Source organism: Falco cherrug, chromosome 18 (genome assembly GCF_023634085.1).
Source record: "Falco cherrug isolate bFalChe1 chromosome 18, bFalChe1.pri, whole genome shotgun sequence".
Lineage (NCBI taxonomy): Eukaryota > Metazoa > Chordata > Aves > Falconiformes > Falconidae > Falco > Falco cherrug.
Genome location: NC_073714.1, coordinates 7,069,086 through 7,086,644, shown reverse-complemented (window position 1 = coordinate 7,086,644; position 17,559 = coordinate 7,069,086). Strand labels below are relative to the sequence as shown.

At 60.9% G+C, this 17,559-nt stretch overlaps 2 protein-coding genes across 3 annotated transcripts; one reads left to right on the top strand and one right to left on the bottom strand.

The window, feature by feature from the left end:
• Window positions 1–56: 56 nt before the first annotated feature.
• Window positions 57–7,811, bottom strand: RETSAT (retinol saturase). Its single transcript, XM_055696283.1, has 11 exons — window positions 7,611–7,811; window positions 6,695–6,877; window positions 5,784–6,025; window positions 4,948–5,149; window positions 4,125–4,322; window positions 3,907–4,026; window positions 3,083–3,221; window positions 2,798–2,907; window positions 2,340–2,506; window positions 1,868–2,027; window positions 57–1,379 (listed from the first exon to the last, which is right to left on the bottom strand). The coding sequence occupies exons 1-11, from the start codon at window positions 7,774–7,776 to the stop codon at window positions 1,234–1,236; spliced, it is 1,833 nt and encodes a 610-aa protein (XP_055552258.1). The 5' UTR covers window positions 7,777–7,811; the 3' UTR covers window positions 57–1,233.
• Window positions 7,812–8,015: 204 nt separating this feature from the next.
• On the top strand, window positions 8,016–16,640 carry ELMOD3 (ELMO domain containing 3). 2 transcript variants are annotated; one of them, XM_055696309.1, is made up of 11 exons: window positions 8,016–8,310; window positions 9,038–9,131; window positions 9,444–9,513; window positions 9,795–9,857; window positions 10,226–10,317; window positions 10,531–10,654; window positions 11,441–11,563; window positions 13,059–13,189; window positions 13,821–13,897; window positions 14,054–14,181; window positions 14,976–16,640. In XM_055696309.1, the coding sequence occupies exons 1-11, from the start codon at window positions 8,243–8,245 to the stop codon at window positions 15,179–15,181; spliced, it is 1,176 nt and encodes a 391-aa protein (XP_055552284.1). In that variant the 5' UTR covers window positions 8,016–8,242; the 3' UTR covers window positions 15,182–16,640. The 2 variants fall into 2 exon arrangements, with proteins under 2 accessions (XP_055552284.1, XP_055552283.1); XM_055696308.1 differs by having other exon boundaries at window positions 8,147–8,164.
• Window positions 16,641–17,559: the final 919 nt, after the last annotated feature.

The following is a 17,559-nucleotide window of genomic DNA, read 5'->3' as shown; positions in this document are numbered from 1 at the left end:
GAACCCCCGCCCTGCTGATCCCACATCACAAGGTGCAAATCACAAGATGGTTATTATTATTTTATTTATTTCTGATCTCACGTGCTTCCTTTCCCCTTTGGAGAGGACTTTGATCGTGTTCCCAAGCTTTTCCCAGCAGACTTGTTTTGATTGCAGAAGGAGCGGGTGTTTGCAGCGTCGCCCGTCTCTGGGCGATGCTGGGGGTAGAGCAGCACCGAAACGCCATTGGTGCCGCGGGGCTGGGGGCTGCATCGCCATCCTGCTGCTCTGCTGCAGCAAGGCATGACGTGGAAAGCGTCATAGGGCAAGCGAGTGCTCTGTTAGAGAGCTTTAAAATTAAAGGGCTTAAATCCCTTCATGCCTGGCCTTGGCATGCGAGAAGGACCTGCTTGCTCCACTGCCCCGTGGAGGCGGGAGCTGGCTCCTTCCCAAAGGACCGTGTCTGTGAGCCTCCGCCAGGCGCCTTCGTTAAAACAGCGATGGGGCTTAGGCTGGCCTGATCTCCCCTTGCTGAAATGCAGCCAGTGCCCGTCCAGCGGCTGGCAGGGCTTTGCCAAACCCGCCTGGTGCTGCCTGGGCAAGCCGGGGCACAGCAACGTCACGGGGTGGTGCTGCTGCCTCTGCCACCCTGGTGCTGCCACGTCCCACAGGAGCTTCAGCTGTCCCGGGGCGCTTCGTCAGCCCCGTGAAGCTTTATCAGCCCCACCTGGCATGAAAGCTGCCACCTGGAAGGGGGAAAGCATCCCCGGTGGGGGCTCGCTCCTGATGGGTCTGGGGTTGCCGCTGGAGGCTGATGCTCTTCCAGTGGTTCATGCGGCTCTCAGACACTGGTGGGGCTGAAGCAGCCGTGGGTGTTGCTGGTGGAAGCTGTTGGGTCTTGCCTTCTGGTGCAGCCCGTCTTTTTGGGTTGCCTCGCCTTCCCTCCTGGCCACTGCTGCACATGGCAGCTCTGGGAGACCCTCCCCCCTATGCTGGGAGAAGGGGGTTTGCCCCCCGGCGGGTGGTCAGGGATCAGGGCTGGCTTTTACTCACTGGTGGTGGATGCAGTGGGGGGGGAGGTGAACCCCAGGTGGGTGAGTGCGAGGCAAGCTGGCTGGAAACGGGAACAGCATCTTCCTGGGCTGGAATCCTTTGGCTTTGCGTTAGAGAAGGATGTGCTGTGGGTGATCGACAGCTGAAAATAAGGTGCTTGGGGGGGGAAACAGAGGTCCTGGCCGGTGGGACAAACAGGCATTAGTCCTCCTTCTTGGCGTTGGTGGCCTGCGTGCGCTTTTTCAGGCGTGCCAGGTCAATGTACAGGTTGCGCTTGAGGATGGCGCTGGCACAGATGAGGGCTCCTTGCAGGGCTCCCACGAAGCCGCCCAGGCACAAATCCTGCCCTGGAGAAGACAGCAGGAGGCAGTGATGGCAGTGGCCGTGGTCTCCCGTGAGCAGCTGATGCTCTCCATCCCCAAGTGACCATCAGTGCTGTTTTGGGCATCCTCATCCCCAGCCACCATCCACCTTCCAGCTGCCCCCACGCCACCCCTGGGGCTTGGTTTGAACCCACAGACCCCTCCCTATTTGACACCTTCCTTCTCCCCAGCAGGGAAAAGGCCTCACCCTGCTCTAAATACCCGGCTAAATAATCAGCGTTGGCTGGGGAGACAGCGGCCGGCGGCTGGAGGAGGCACAGCCCTTTCCTCCTCCCGCTGGAACCGTGCAAGTCCACTTTGACGTGCTCCAGTGGCCCTTGCGTCACCCCATGGCACAGCAGCGGTTTGTCCCCTTATTTCATTGCAGGACTGAAGGTTTCCTCCCCCCATATCCTGCTGCCCCAGTGGTGGCCTGGTGTGAGGACGTGGTGTCTGGCTGGTGGCCGTGGTACCTGTCAGGTAGAGGTTGGGGACGGCCGTCTGTGCCCTGATGGCGGCGATGGCCTCAGCCTGCAGGCGGGCGATGCTGTGTTCAGAGCCGTAGAATTCCCCCTTGGGGCTGGCGATGTAGTGCTGGTTGGTGAGGGGCGTCCCACCGGCGATGTACTCGATCTGCAGGGGACAACGCGGTCTGGAGGGGCTCAGCATGATGGTGCGGGGCATCTCGTGCTCCAGAAAGCTTTTTGTGGGGTAGGGGCTGGGAGGGGTTTCCTTGCAGCCCCTTGCGTGGTGGTTCTGGCCAGGTTTGGCCCCAGGGTGGTCTAGGGGAGGTGGTGGTGGTCAGGAGGCAGCGGTGATGGGCTGGCGCCATGCTGCCCAGCTGGACCTGATGTCCAGACCCAGCTCCGACAACTGCAGGATGGGGCTGGGTGGAGACAACCCCAGAGAGGAGCTGGAGGAACCGTGAACCCCGGGACTCCTCACCCTGTCCTCGACACGAGGGTAGAGCTTGAAGACAGTCTGCATGATGGCATCCACAAAGGTCTTCTTCAAATCCTCGTAATCATCGCCCCGCTTATTGACCTGCTTGTCCTTCCACTCCTCGAACCACTCGTATTTGGCGAAGGTCACGATGGCCAGCGTGGATTTACCTGCAGCAGGACAAGGCTGGGGCCGCTGTCCCTCTGCCAGCCCTTATGCCACCGCGTCGCTGCCACAAACCCAGCCCTCCCCAGGCAAACACCTGGCACACCCCCAGGTCCTTGTGATCGATATCCTTCGGCCCATCAGCCTGGCGACCACTTTCCACGAGCAACCCGCCCAGCAGCTTTAGCCGTAGCTGTTTTAGGAGAAACCCCTCGCTCGCAGTCACCGAACGAACCGAACCCCAGCAAGAAGAGCTTTGGAGCCACTCGTGTTTGCGGCTGGGCTCCAGCCTTTACCTGGGTGCCTCATCTCCCAGGTGGGGTCCTTGGCTGATGGGCAGGTGACAAACAGGAGAGGGATGTTCTTGGCAGCTTCTTCTCTGGAAGAAGCCAAGTAGCGATTCATTCTGTGGAGAGATGCGAGGGTCCGAGGTGGGTTTCAGTGCAAACTTGCCCCCGAATGCTCCTTAGGGCCAAATCCCCACGCAGCCCGGATCTGCCAAGAGCACTTTTCGAGTCACCACCCAGGAATTTCATGTCCTTACGCTTAATAAAGCGTGTCTAAGGCGAAGCCAAACCTACATTTCATCCAGGTCGTTTCCTGGGTACATGTAGTAGTTGGTGGGCTCCAGCCCCAGCTCATCCCTCGAGCCGTTAAGACCCACGAAGACGGTGAAGCCCCCTTCGCCGTGTGTCACCATACGAAGCTGGGACTGGATCTCTGCGATGTGGAGGGAAGAAGGGTAAAATCAGTATTTTCTGGCATCCTCAGCTACAGAGAAGCGGTTCCTCCTAGGAGCAGCCTCACTTCTATCTGCGTTGCTCCCATGTTGACTTATAAAACCGATTGATCTGGAAAGACCTTGTGTGTGCTCAAGGGGTGGGACGGCAGCTCTAAGGCAGGCAGGGAACGCTTCAGTGCTTGGGCTTGAGCTTTTCCTGGGTTTAGTGACTTTCCTGGATTTAAATCTCTACTCTGCAGACATTGAAGTCAGACCAGGACCATGTTGTTGCCTGGAAAGCTCCCTCCCACCCGTGCCCCCCTGCCTCCCACCCGTGCCCCCCTCCCCCCCACCCGTGCCCCTTCCAAAGCAGCAGGAAGATTTTGTGGCAGCGCTAAACCCAACTTTAAGCGGCCATTTCACCAACTTTGACAGGTTTTGGGGCACTACACTGTGGGTTTTAGGGAAACCAAGCAGCAAGCCCAGGCTTTCCTAACTCTGGCCAGTTTTGGTAAATTAATTTAGGCTTGATTAAAAGCCCTGCAAGGAAACGTATGGCCAAGGATGGCATTTCGAATGCTGTGACATAAAAACGCTAAGAAATAATTATAAAGCTGCTTTCGGAGGTGGCTCGGAGGGGGATTAAGGCTGTAACCCCAATGAAACCCAGCACTGTGGTTTTACCAGGCAAAGCCTGCGCCTCTGCTGGCAGGAGCCGTTCGTAGGTGTTGAAGATCCCGGCATCCGAGATGATAACGGGAGCGAAGATGTTCACCAGATCTTGGCCCTTCTTGACGCTGACGCCTGGATGGGAAGGGCGAGGAGGGGAGGGATGGCTCTGGTTGAACGCAGCGCCACGGCAGGGAGCAGCCACGTGTGCCGCGTCCCGTGCCGGCACTCACCGCAAGCTTTGCCCTGGGAGTCCAGCAGGATCCTCTGCACCGGCGCCTTTCCCAGCACGTTGCCTCCAGCTTTCCGGATAACGGCAATGGTGTGGAAGGCGATTTCCCCGGCCCCCCCTTTGGGGTACCACGCGCCATTGAGGAAGTGGTTCACCAGGATGCTGTGCATGGAGAAGCTGGCCTTGGAGGGGAGCACACCTGCAAAAAGGGGCAGCGCGAGACAAGTTTGTGCCAAATCGTGGTTTTGTGGCTTATCCTAATGTTTCTTAGGATGAGGAACGCCCCATCCTCGGCTGGATGTGATGGACGTGAGGAAGGACGGATCTGGGTGAGAAACGATGGTTCATGGGTACCTGGAGGAGCAAGGGGGGTGGGTGGCCTCGTGGCTCCTTTGCAACTCAGGCTGCACCCACCGAACTGGCTGAGTCACTGAGGGCCATGGGCAAACCCCCGGGGAAGGTGGGAGGAGGGGAAGGGGAAGGGTGAAAGGGTTGTGGCGAGGCCAGGGCGGTGGGTGTCAGCATGAGGTTAAGAGTGGGTGGATGTTCCCTTGCATAAGAGGAGTGACGCAGCCACGCCGTGAAACCAAAGGATGCAGAGGGAAAGAGATGAAGGTGAGCAACGGGAACGTGGGGACAACCAGCTGCTGGCTTGGGGACAAGGATGGTGGCAGAGCATCCATGCACTCAGCACCCCTCACCCACACACGGCAACAGCCATCACCCTTACAAAAGCAAAGAAAAAAGGGGTTTCTTGCATATTTCTTTTTTCTAAAGGGTTTAAATTCACCCCCATGGCGCCCTGGAGCCTCCTGGCCACCTACCGTAGGTGGGGAAGATGTAGCTGAAGACAGCCCTGAGCTCACGGTTGGCGGTGAGACCATCCACCACGTCCCTCACGCTGCGGGACGCCAGCTGGCAGAAGGGGCTGAGCCACGGCAGCAGCCCCGAGCGGCACAGCAGCGCGGCCAGCATCCATGGAACCATCTTCAAGACACCCAGCAGCGCAGTGCCTCGGCTGGCGCTCTGCAGGAGAGGAGGCTGGTGCTGAGCATCCGCCGCTGGGGGGGCTGCGGGCAGCCCCAGGGTGGGCTCCAGAGATGCTCAGAAGCAGCTTTTCCCCTTAAATCCACTGCTGGGCTGGTGGGGAGGCAGCAGCATCTCTGAAGCGCTGCAGCCCAGGGAGCAGCAGGCGCAGACAGTGCTCGCTCCCCCAAAAAGCTCCCCTGCGGTCGAGGTATCGGAGCATAATTAGTGTTAATTCAGCACTATTTTGATAATGATTGCAATCACCCTACTGGCTGGGAGGTCCCAGAGCATCATCCCACAGCACCCAGGGGGGTTGTCGGGGCTCATGGGGGTCCCAGCACATCCCGTGGGGCCACAAGCATCCTTGGGGAGCAGGGTTAAAGCTCCAGGTGTGATGCTGGGGGGTTGAGGCAGAAAAAGGAGATTTGTTTAATGTGTTTCCCAGAACTTTGGGGGCCGAGTGGGGGTGGGTTGTGCAACGCTGTTATTCTCTGCAATTGCCCAATATCTGGGTGTTGCCGGGGGGGGGCGGGAGCGGAATTTTCCTTCTTTGCATGACCCCGAAGAGAGGGACCAGGGCCAAAAAAATCTCCCCATCCCACCCCCATAGCGAAGCCAAAACCCCCTCTACCTTCACCAGCCGCTGGAACTCATCGATAGCGGCCGCCTCCCCAGGAAACTGCTCCTTCAAGCCTTTGAAATATTCCTCCTTCCCTGCGTAGATGCGGTATGTCCTGCCACCGCTGGGCTCCCCCAGAACCACGGCGTCGTAGACGGCTGGCAGCGGAGCCCACTCCAGCTGCCCCTCCGTCAGCTGCTCCACCAGGAAGCGGACGGTGGAGCCCTCCTCCATCTGCCCCACGTAGTGGATACCTAGAAGACATATTTTTGGTTTGTTTGGGGGGTTTTTTTTCCATTTTTTTCTACCTCATCACACTCCTGGGAGGCACAGGACTCTCTTTTATTCCTCCAGCCCCACCCCAGTGGCTCTGTACGAAAGGGAGAGGGAAAAGCTGGGAAACACCCGCTCCAGGTCAAAGGGAAAACTGAGCACCCACTGTCATGTTTTTAAGCAGCTTTTATAAATTCTGTTACATGCTGATAATTTTCCTTTCTAAATTGTTGTAAATAATTAATCCTGTGTGGTTCGAGGGCTGGATGGGGCTGGACTTTGTCTTGCTGGAAGGCGTTTGCCAGGTGGGATGTGCCCTGAGGTGATGGCTCCGCACGGGGAATTCTGTGGGGGAATTCTGCGGGGGCTGAGCTGGGCGTGGGGAAGGGTCCCAGGTGCCGGTTACAGCCGGGGGGGGGGGGGTGACCAGCTGCACCCCACCCTCCAGCGGGAGGGTTTTGGGATGAGGGAGGGCGCGCGCTCCCGCATCGCTCGTGTGGATAAAAGCACTTGTGTAACCCAGGGTGGGTGCTGGGGGCACCCAGCCTGGGTCCCCATGAGTGTCCCTCACCCACCCTGCAGCTGAGCCACCCCACCCCCACCTTGAGCCAGGGGTGAATGTGGGACCCCAAATGCCGCAGGGAACGTACCGGTGTCAAACTCGAAGCCCTTCTCGCTGAAGGTGTGGCAGCAGCCCCCCAGCTTGCCGTGCTGCTCCAGCACCAGCACCCGCTTGCCCACTTTCGCCAGCAGCGCGGCAGCTGCCAGGCCCCCGATGCCACTGCCCACCACGATGGCATCGAGCCCCTCGGGGACTTTATCTGCTGAGAAAACTGGGGGGGCGGGGGGGGGGGGAGGGGTGCAGCATCCTCAGCGGTGGGATGTGGCACCCCCCTGCAGGTGTGTGTGGTACCCGGCCGGTGACCCCCAAAACTTCGCCGGGGGGATGTTGTGCTAGAGGGGTGATGCCACCTCACTGGGTGATGCCACGCTGGGGGTACATGTCACTTTGGGGGGGTCATGCTGCCCCAGTGGGTGATGCTGGCAGGGGGGGCGTGATGGCACCCTGAGGGGCAATGCTGGCTGGGGGAGGCAGTGATAGCACCCTGGGGGGCAACACCAGCCTGGGGAGTGATGCTGGCCGGGTGGGCAGCGATGGCACCCTGAGGAGTGATGAAACCCTGGGGGATGATGCCGGCTCGGGGGTGGTGAGAGCACCCTGGGAGGCGATACCAGCCGGGGGAGTGGCGGCACCCTGTGGGGGTCATGTCACCCCGGGACTAATGCTATATGAGGGCAAGGGGGGGTGACAGCACCCCAGGGGGCAATGCCATCCTGGGGGGGGTGATGTCACCCCGGGGGGTGATGCTGGCCGGGGGCGATGCCGGCCGGGGGGGTGCGGGCACCCGGGGGGCTTGAGGGCATCCAAGGGGCGATGCCAGCCAGGGGGGTGAGGGCACCCCGGGGGGGCTTGAGGGCACCCGGGGGGCGGGGCTGCCGGGGGGGTGAGGGCACCTGAGGGCGATGCCGGTCCCCGGTCCCGCGGGGGCGCGCACAGCCCCGTACCTGGCTTGAGCACGGTCCTGCGCGCAGCCTTGTCGGTGACGAGCGGGGCGGGGGGGCGGCGGGTGTCGGCGGCGAAGGGGCTGGGGCCGCTGCCCGCGCCCCACAGGAACAGCCCGAGCAGCAGCAGCAGCAGGAGAGCGAGGAAGAGCAGCGCGTACGGCCACATGCTGCCCGCGTCTGGCGCCGCGGCCCGCGGCCGCCCCGCCCCCCGGGCAGCCCCGCCCCCGGACAGCCCCGCCCCCCGGGCAGCCCCGCCCCCCGGACAGCCCCGCCCCCCGGACAGCCCCCCGGCAGCCCCGCCCCCCCGGGCAGCCCCGCCCCCCCGGGCAGCTCCGCCCCCCCGGGCAGCCCCGCCTCCCGGGCAGCTCCGCCCCCTCGAACAGCCCCGCCCTGGGCCCGCCTCTCCGGCCCGGCCCCGGCCCCGCACCCCCCCCTCCGGCAGCGGGGGGCACCGGGCACTGGGCGGCGGTATCGGGCACTTGGGGTTAGCAACGGGGGCTGGTCCCGTGAGCTGGGAGCCGGCATTGGGAGGTGACACTGGGAGCTGGTACCGGGTAACAGGCACTGGGAGCCGGCACTGGGAGGCGGTATCGGGCACTAGGGGCTGGCACTGGACACCGGGAGCTGGGCCCATGAACTGGGAGCCGGTACTGGGAGATGACACTGAGAGCTGGGAGCTGGTACCGAATACTGGGAGCCGGTAATGGGCACTGGGAGCTGGCACTGGGAGGCAGTACTGGGAGATGACACTGGGAGCTGGTACTGGGCACCAGGCACTGGGAGGCGGTATCGGGGACTGGGTGCTAGCACGGGGGACTGGGGGCTGCCACTGGGAGCTGGTCCCATGCACTGGGAGCTGCCACTGGGAGGTGACGCTGGGAGCTGGCACTGGGAGCTGGTATCAGCCACTGGGAGGTGACACTGGGAGCACCAGGAGTTGATGGTGGGCACTGGGAGCTGTTACTGAGCACTGGGAGCCAGCAGCTTTCCTTGGGCCCCAGCACCGAGGGCTGGTAGCGGTCCCCGGCCCCGCACCGGACCCCCGGCCCCGGCGGGCGCGTTACCCCCGGCCTGACCCTCCCACACCGCCGTCGGCCCCGCGCGGTGCATGCCGGGTGCTGCCGGCCGTGCCGCGGCGCACTCGCGCTCCCGGCATGCAGCGCGGCCGCGCCTGCGCACTGCGCGACGGCGGGGCGGGGCGCGGGGTAGGCCTCGCCGCTTCCGGTAGGCGCGGAGTCAGGGGGCGGTGAGGGCCGGGGGGCGTCAGCGCACAGGGCTGGCCGCGGGTGGAGCCAGCCGGTGCTTGCGGGCAGCCGGGTCCCAGGAGAGGCCTCGGGCCTGCGGGGGGCCGGGGGACCCGTGAGCCCCGGGGGGGCCGCCCGGCCCCGCCGCCTGAGGCTCCGCTGCGGCTCCCGTCGAGCGGGCAGGCCGCCTTCTTCCCCGCAGGGCATGAGCGGCGGCGGCGGCTCGGCGCGGCCTGAGGAGCGGCGGCGTTTCCCCCCGCCCGGCAAGTCCCTCCCCGTGCGTGTCAGGCCTGAGTCCGGCCCTCGCGGTGCCTGGGCGGGGGGGCCGCCGGGACCCGGCCTGGGCAGCGCCCCCGGTGTCAGACGGCGCCTCCCCGCCGTCAGCGCGGCGGTTTCCATTTGTGCCCATAAAGATCTTTCCGCTACCTGAGCTGGTCACGCAATAAAAACGAGCCCAGAGGGGCCTGCGTGCCCACCCTGCCCCGGTGCGGGAGCGGGGCCCTGAGGGAGGAGCCCGGGGTCTGGGGGAGCGGTTGGGGTTGTGGGTCTGTGCTGGTGGCTGACGGCTGCATCTCTTTTACCCACTTAGATCTCGGCTTTGAGAGAAAATGGTCTGCTGCAGGCCCTGGTGCAGGGCGCGGGGCAGCCCGCAGGCACCGGTAAGCATCTCCTGCGCTCCTGCTGTATCGATCCCGCCACCTCCTGGCGGGTGCATCGCCCGGGGAGCTTGACAAGAGCCCAAGGGAAGCAGCGCGGGTCTCACAGGCAAAGCCTTTGCTTCACTTTGTCCCAAACCTGCCGAGGAGAAACCTGGCAGCGTCCTCAGAGAAGGGTTGATCCTGCCCCAAGATGTCCTGAGCAGTGCTGGGGGAAGGGAGCGAGCCCCCCGCCCCGGGTCTCCCAGCCAGCTCTAATCTCCGGCGTGCCTTTCCTCCGGCAGAGATCAGCGAGGAGCTGCGGCGAGCGCGGCAGGAATGGGAGGCTGTGGAAGAGAGCCAGTCAGGTACGGCTGGTGCTGGGGATAAGGGGGTTGTTGCAAAGGTGGATGGAAAAGGTCTGTGCAGGGGAAGGGACCTGAGTCCCAGAGAGCAAGAGTGGGTGGGTGTGCAGCTGGGGGGTGTTATTTGGGGTGGGAGAGAGCTGAGGAAAGGGCCAAGCGTCTGGAAGGAGAGGGAGGGGGCAGGAGACTTGCTGTCTTCCCCCAGTTCCCCACATCTTCTCCCTCCTACCGTGCCAAAAGTTGGGAACAAGTTCCCCCCACCGGAGCGCCGCTCTGGCATGAAGCAAGAGCTTGTTCTGGTGCCGGAAAGCTGGAGCAGAGGGGCAGGGCTCGCGCTGGGGGGGCTAACCCTGTTCTCTGCCTCCCTGCAGGGCTGGGAGGAACGTTGGCCAGTGCCGCACCCCTGATCTCCTTCAACGAAGCGCTGCAGTACTTCCAGACAGCTGACCTCTCCGAGTGCAGGGTACGGGCAGGGCCCCGCGCTCTCGCCCTCTCTCGGGGGTAGTTTTAGTAAGTAGGAGAGGAGCGTGGCGGGGAACTTCCCCTCTTTCCATTCTGCCTTTCCTCAGCTTGGCGCTTTGCATGGTCGCGTCCCTCCCTGCTCACCTGCTGGTTTTTCTCCTGCTCAATTCCCCAGGGGACCGGTCCTCATCATTGTGTGTTTTCTCCTCCACAGAAGAAGGTCCGGGTGACGGCACGCAGGCAAGGCCTGGCTGCTCTGGTTCGCTTCCTCTTCGGCCCTCCCCGACTCCAGCCGCAGCTGCAGGGAGAGCGGGAGCTGGCTCTGGCCATGGCACAGTGTGAGTGTCCCTCCTGCCCCAGCACGGGCCACTGGCCCAACCGGCATCGCCTTTATCATGAGAGCTTCATGGGAAGGAACTCGAGGGGGGCTCAGGGGTGTAGGGGCTCTCTGCCCACTGATCCCACGGCAACTGCTTGTCCCAAAGGACGCGTTCTCCATCTCCTCTGCTCCCCTGCTGCGGGCATACTCGCTTCTGGGGAAACGATGGAGCTCCTGACCCCTTTCCATCGTGACACAGTAGCAGCCGTTCCATGCGTACACCTTGGCACAGCACCAGGCAGGTGCTCCATGGCTCTGCAGCCCTTCTCGCTCCTCGTTGCCTGACCAAAGCGAACGAGATGTGAATCCTTGCGGTACCTTGGCATGGTCCACATTGTTCCTGTCTGTCCTGTGGTGGATCTCACATGCTGAGCACGTGGAAACTCCTTGCCTGTGGCTTACTGTTGGTCGTGGTTCCCTGGGCAGCACTGCTTCGGCTGGCAAAACTTACCACAATGCCGAAATTACTCCTTACCCCTGTGCTCATACAATACATGGTCGTATTATTGATGTTTTTGCACCTCTAATATATTTTCCTCTCCTTCCCTTCTGCCCTGGAGCCGGATAAACACATCAGGGATGTTCTCCTTGTCACTGTAAGCTGTTCTCAGCTGCAGGTTTTAGTTTCTAGCCAGGCTCTGGCTTTACCCTGCAGCTGGTGGTGGTTTCTTTCCCCACCACATCTCTGTGCCGCTGCTGGAGGGCAGCAGGGCAGGGATGTTGAGGGGTGTTTTCTCTCTGCCAGGTGGTTTGGATGATAACGAGAGAGTGCACATGAGGATCCTGCAGACCATTTACAAGAAGCTAACCCGCTCCAGGCTGGGCTGCCCGCGCTATGGGGCACACTGGGAAGAGCTCGGCTTTCAAGGTAGGGCAGAGGGAGAGACCCCTGGAGCAAACCTTTGCCAGGAGAGATTGTGCTGGTACCGTTCATTCCTCTGGAGGTGGGAGCCAGAGGCAGCGTAAGGGGTTTGGTTCTTATTCTCCCTTCATGCAGCCACTGTCCCTGCTGCCGTTTCATAGAATTCTTGAGGCTGGAAAAAGACCTTTAAGACCATTGAGTCCACCTGTTAACCCAGTACTACCAAAGGCACCACTAAACCATGTCCCCAAGTGCCACGTCTACACAGCTTTTAAATCCCTCCAGGACTGGTGACTCCACCACCTCCCTGGGCAGCCTCTTCCAGTGCTTGACAACCCTTTTGGTGAAGAAATTTTTTCTAGTCTCCAACCTAAATCTCCCCTGGTGCAACTTGAGGCCATTTCCTCTCATCATATTCCAGTTCCCTCAGTCACTCCTCATAAAAATCATAGTTATTTAAGTTGGAAAGGACCTAAGACTTGTTCCCTAGACCCTTTGCCAGCTTCGCTGCCCTTCTTTGGCCACACTCCAGCACCTCAGTGTGGTTTTGTTGGGGTTTTTTTGTAATGAGGGGCCCAAAACTGAACACAGCATTCAAGGCACAGCCTCAGATCAACACTGCTGCCCAGCTTGGTGTCACCTTGCAAGTGCACAGAGGGTGTGATCGATCCCCCTCACCCGGATCTCAATCCCCTCACCTGGATTGTCGATAAAAGACATTAAACAGAACTGGCCCCAGGGCTGACCCTGCTTTCGTAGCAGATCTGTTGCTGCCCAGCCAGCTGTCACAACCAGTACAACATCTGGACTGACTGGCCAGATAACACCAAGACCGGCTGCCAGGGTTGCCTGTGTCCAGCTGGCAGGGGCTTAAGTAGCTGGCATAACCACTTTGCCTGGGTCATTGATGCTTTTCATTAGCAGGCGATCTCTGCGGCTAATGAGCCATCTCTGGAGGACTGGTTTATTAGTGCGGCGCAGGTCAGGGCTCTGTCACTAAGGTTGTGGCACAGGTTGCTTTCAGCCTCACCTGTGTAAGAAAAACAACGTGATTAAAGCTGTCACGTGCAGCCTCGCAGGAGTTTTCGGGTTGGTTGACTTGGGAGTTAAATAGGGCAGGTTTTAATGAAGCCTAAAACCCTCAACAGGAGGGGGACAGCTCCTGCTCCTCTGTCCTGTCGCGTATACAACCGATCTTAAGTGTTACTTTACCAGCCAAACACCCTGGGGTGGGTAGAGCTTAAAGCTACTAATTCCCAGAGAAGGTATGGGAACGGGTGCGTGGGCGGGAGGGCAAGGACGTGTTACTGCCCACATGAAAGTGGCAACAGCACCTGTTCTGCTCTGGTTAGGGAAATTCCTGGAAAGCCTTCCCTCGGGATATGATTCCTGAAGGGAATCACTGGGGTTCCATTGCTTTTGGAACACAGTGCCAGGGTATAAACAGCCTGTGGAAGCGTGGAGGTGAGCAGCAGGTGACTGGGCTGTCCTGCCCTTCCAGGTGCAGATCCTGGGACCGACCTGCGAGGGACAGGGATGCTGGGCTTGATGCAGATGCTGTACTTCGTCATGGACTCTCAGACGCTGCCTCTGGCCCGAGAGATTTTCAAGCTATCTCAGCACGAAACCCAGGCACGTCCTTCTGCCTTCTACGCTTGCTCCCTGCTGTGGTATTTACCTGTTAATTTCTAATGCTCAGGGAAAGGGAAGCACAAAACCCTCGCCTTCAGAGTAAGGGCTTGGTGGGGATTTTTGCTGCTTAATCCCCCTCGTGCTGGTAAGTGGAGGAAGGTGGTCCCCAAAGAGCTGAGGAGGTCCCAGCAGAGGCTCGAGCCAAGCTCCAGGTGTTGGCTTTATGCTGGGAATGAGATTTAGCATCCTGGTGGAGGTCAGAGATTTGCTCCTGGCATCCTGACTTGGAGCTGAACTTGTGCAGGTTAAAAGGGCCGGAGAAGTGGGCAGAGAGCAGTGTGGCGTGGAAATGGGAGTGAGTGGAGCCTGCCTCCTTAAACTTGGCATTTTAGTCTCGGATGTGGTTGAGTTTAAGCATGGATATGAGCTTGGCTTGACCCACAGCATCCATTCAAACCCGTGTCTGTAGTATTAATATCCTGCTACATGGATCTGTTGCCTGCAGCCGCAGTCCCACAGGTTTGGGGGCACATGGGTGCGGTATAAAAGGGCTGGGGGTGTTGCCTGGGCACCTCCATGTGCCAGAAGGGCTTTTACCAGTTGAGCTCCAATAACATTGGTTCTCTTGCAGAATTTCCCCTTCTGCATCATGTCTGTGAACATTACCCGCATCATCATCCAGGCCCTGAGGGAGGAACGTCTCTCCAGGTGAGGTCCGGAGCTCTGCAGCCGGGCTGGGTGGTGGGGCTGGGGTCTCAAACAGCACCCGCTGCTGGTTCCCATTGAGTGGGGTCCCTCCCTGGCAGCTCCCCCAGCTGCCGGGGCAGCGACAGCGTCAGCTCAGCCCCTCTCCGCCTGTTCCAGGGAGTGCAACCGCAGGCAGCAAGTCATCGCCGTGCTGAACGACATGTACACGGCGGCCTTTCTGCAGCTCTACCACGTCTGGAAGTGGCAGCACAAGACTGTTGCTGACTCTGGCTTTCTCCTAAAGGGTTTGTTCCCCTCCTTTCCCAGCTGAGGCAAATAACCCAGGGCCCAGAGGACAAACCCAGTGTGTTCACGGCACGTTAGTGTCCTGCCAAGCCCAACCCCAGGGGTGTTGCACACAGAAAGCTCCAACCATTCATCGTTTAATCCTCACACTGAGATTTTCAACAATCCTTAACTATCAGAGTGCCTGCGGGGTGTTTCCCCTCCATTTGGCCTCTCAAATCTTAAAGCTGAGCGCCCATGGAAGCACCCACCGTGTTCAGAGGGCTGTTGTGTCATGGTGGCTTGAGGTGGGTGACAAGTGGGGACATGTCTTGCTCCCCAGGCTCACTCGTGTCGCATGCTGCGGTTGCGTAAGCCCTGTTTGTAGCACAGGGAGCGAGCGGAGTCGCGACTGTTCTTTTCACAGGGCGCACTAAATTAAGCAGCGGGGTTATTTACTCCAGAGGAGACTGATGTCAGCAGAGCCGCTCGGATGCGCTGTGCTAATGGCTCCTTCTTAAAACAGGGTCCAGCTGTCACTGTTGGGTTCATGCTTCCCCCCACTCTCCCCGGGCTTTCCGTCCCGGGGGGGAGCTCGGGGAGCTCGGGTGGATGCCGAGCTCAGCTGGGGGTTTGGTGAGGAGCTTTTTGTGCTCCCTCATCCTGAGCAAAACATAGTTGTGCCCTTCCCCCGGGGGCATACATTGGGGAAACCAGAAATGATACACGGGTCAAAACCTTACCCCGGGAGCGTGCTGCGTCCCTGACACCGTCCAGGCTTTGTCCTCATGCTTTTTTCCTCTGACCTCCCCAGAGCTGGAATTATCCACCAAAAAGAAACCGAAGCAGCTCCTAAAGTCCCTGGAGGCCTACGTGAACAAAAGCCCCGCAGCAGATGGCCTTCAGGAACTGTCCCCTGCTTCTACCTCTGGCAATGGCAGCCGGGCTGGCGAGGAGATTAACTTCACAGGCGTTTGCGACCTGCAGGTTGAGCTGGAAGGAGAAGCCAGGCTGATCTGAAACGGAGGGAGATGCTGCAGGGAACCCCGCTCACGGCTCAGCTCTTGGAGGGTGCCCGGCTGCTGTCACCTCTGGTCAGGGGGCTCAGGAAGGGCCACGTAGGTCGAGAGTGATGAGAGGTGGCCGCTGCCCTGAGGAGCATGGTGAGAGCAGGGTCTGGGCCAAAGTGAGGGCAGTCAGGAGCCAGGACATCACGGAGAGTAGATTTTTGCCCTAAACCCCCAAAAAGGGTGGCCTGGTCCTTCCCCATCTCGCCCCTCAAGCATCCCAGCTGCAGTGTCAGCGTTGCTCAGTGCTGTGGGAGCGAACCGCAAGATTTGATCCTTTCCAGGCAGGAACCTCCCAAAGCAAAGGGGGAAAACGTGGCAGAACAGGTGGATTTTATGGGCCACCAGCCGGGGAGCTGGGATTGTCTGTCTCAAATCCATGCTCCTGTCTGTCTTTACCCCCAGCAGGGAAGTTAGTGATGCTCCAGGCAGAGCTGGAGCATGGTGACAGGGCTCCTGAATCAAATCACAGCTCTGACAGCACCTAGGAGGGTTTAAACCCCCCCACGTCAGGCCGTGGCATCTTAATTACACGTTGACAGTGGGATAGGAGCAGAGCACGGCCCCATTGCTGGGGCAGGGGGGCCAGTTTGTGCCCCAGGGCTTGGGGTGTCCCAGTGAACTTCCCCGAGGTGTTACTGTGTGCATCAGCACTTAAATAAGTTCTTAAAAGTAGGGGAGAAAGTGCTTTTCTTGGTGTAAAATAAGACTTTTGGACTTGGATTTGCTTCTGGTCTCTGCAGCTGGGTGAGGGGAGAGAGTTTCTGCTGGGGGGAGGCTGCTCCCGGGAGCAGGGAAGGGCAAAACAGGGTCAGTCGGGCACCCAGGAGCTGAATTCAGGGCTCAGCCGTGGGAAAACCACTCCGGAGGAGAGGAACCAGCGTCGGATTCTGTCCTGCCGCGAGGTGCTGCCGAGGCGGGGAAGAAGAAAATCCTTCTCAGCCTCCGCGTCTGCGAGGGCAGCTGCTTGGTGTCCAGAAAACCTTGTGAAGAGGAGACAGACAGGACTTTTGCCCGCAGGTTCCCGGAGGCTGCGGTGCGGTTTCCCAACATGCTCCCTCCCTTCCCAGCTCCCTGTGCCCCCCTTCCCCCTTCACAAAATCCACATCCCAGCCCCAGGTGAGGCTCAGGGACAGGCTGGGAGCAGTGACAGCTGCTCCGTGCCTCACGTCAGCAGGTGCTTAGAAACGCTCCGAAAGCATCAGCGGAGCATCAGCGTCGTGGCCCTCCAAAGGGTGGGGGAAAAGCCCCCAAGAAACAAATGTGGAGGTAAAGTGTGTTTAAGCATGAGAAGTGAGGAGCTGGCAGCGAGTGGTGTGTCACCCGTCACCCCCCGACAGCCTCCTGGTGCTGTTACCCCTCCGGGAAGGTGCTCGGAGGTGGGGCTGGGAAATGCTTCCAACTGGAAACAACAACAACAAAAAAAAAAAAAAAAAAAAAAAGGCAAAAAGAAGCCCGGTGCCACTTTTTTTCTGTCTTAATCCTGAATTCCTGCGTATATCGTTTGGAGGGGTGGGAGGAGGGTGGGATGGGGGCAGCTGGGCTGGGGTGAGTGGAAGAAAAACACCTTGGGGGTGGTTTTGGGGGGCTGAGGGGAGCGGGGGGGGGGGGGGGGGGGGGCGGAGTGTGGCCTTGGGCCCCCAGGGGTGAAGAGAGCTGCTGGCTCGTTCCCGCTGCCGGGTGCTGGGGCTGGAGGGGGCGCTGGGGCAGGGGTTTGGGTACCAGGGGAGGACACAGGTGCTGGGGGGTGGGTACCGGGGGGATGTGGGTGCCGGAGGGAGCTGCAGGTACCAGCGGGGATGTGGGTGCTGGGGAGCTGCGTGTGGGGGTGCAGTTACCAGGGGGGGATGTAGGTACCGGGGCGGGGACGGGGGATTGTGTGCGGGTGCTGGGGGGATGCGGGGGCTGGGGGGCAGCGGGAGCTGAGGAACGAGCCCGGCCCCGCCAGCGGCCGCGTGTCCCCCCGGTTCCGCCCCGGGGGCGGGGGCGGCGGCTCAGCTCCCCCCCGCGCCCGCTAAAAACCCCGCGGAGGCGGCGCTCGGCAGCGCAGAGCCCGGCGGCACCTGCGGCGGCACCCGACGGGGCGAGGTAGGGGCAGGCGGGGCGGGGGCGGGCAGGGGGCGGCAGAGGTACAGGCAGCACCGGGGGGGCGGGCAGGGCAGGCACAGGTAGGGCTGCAGGTACAAGCAGCACAGCACAGGGGTGCCGGCAGCGGTGGGAGCGGCAGGCAGGGCAGGCAGCGGTGGGAGCGGCAGGCAGGGCAGGCAGGGCAGGCAGCGGTGGGAGCGGCAGGCAGGGCAGGCAGCCCCGCAGGCAGCGGTGGGAGCGGCA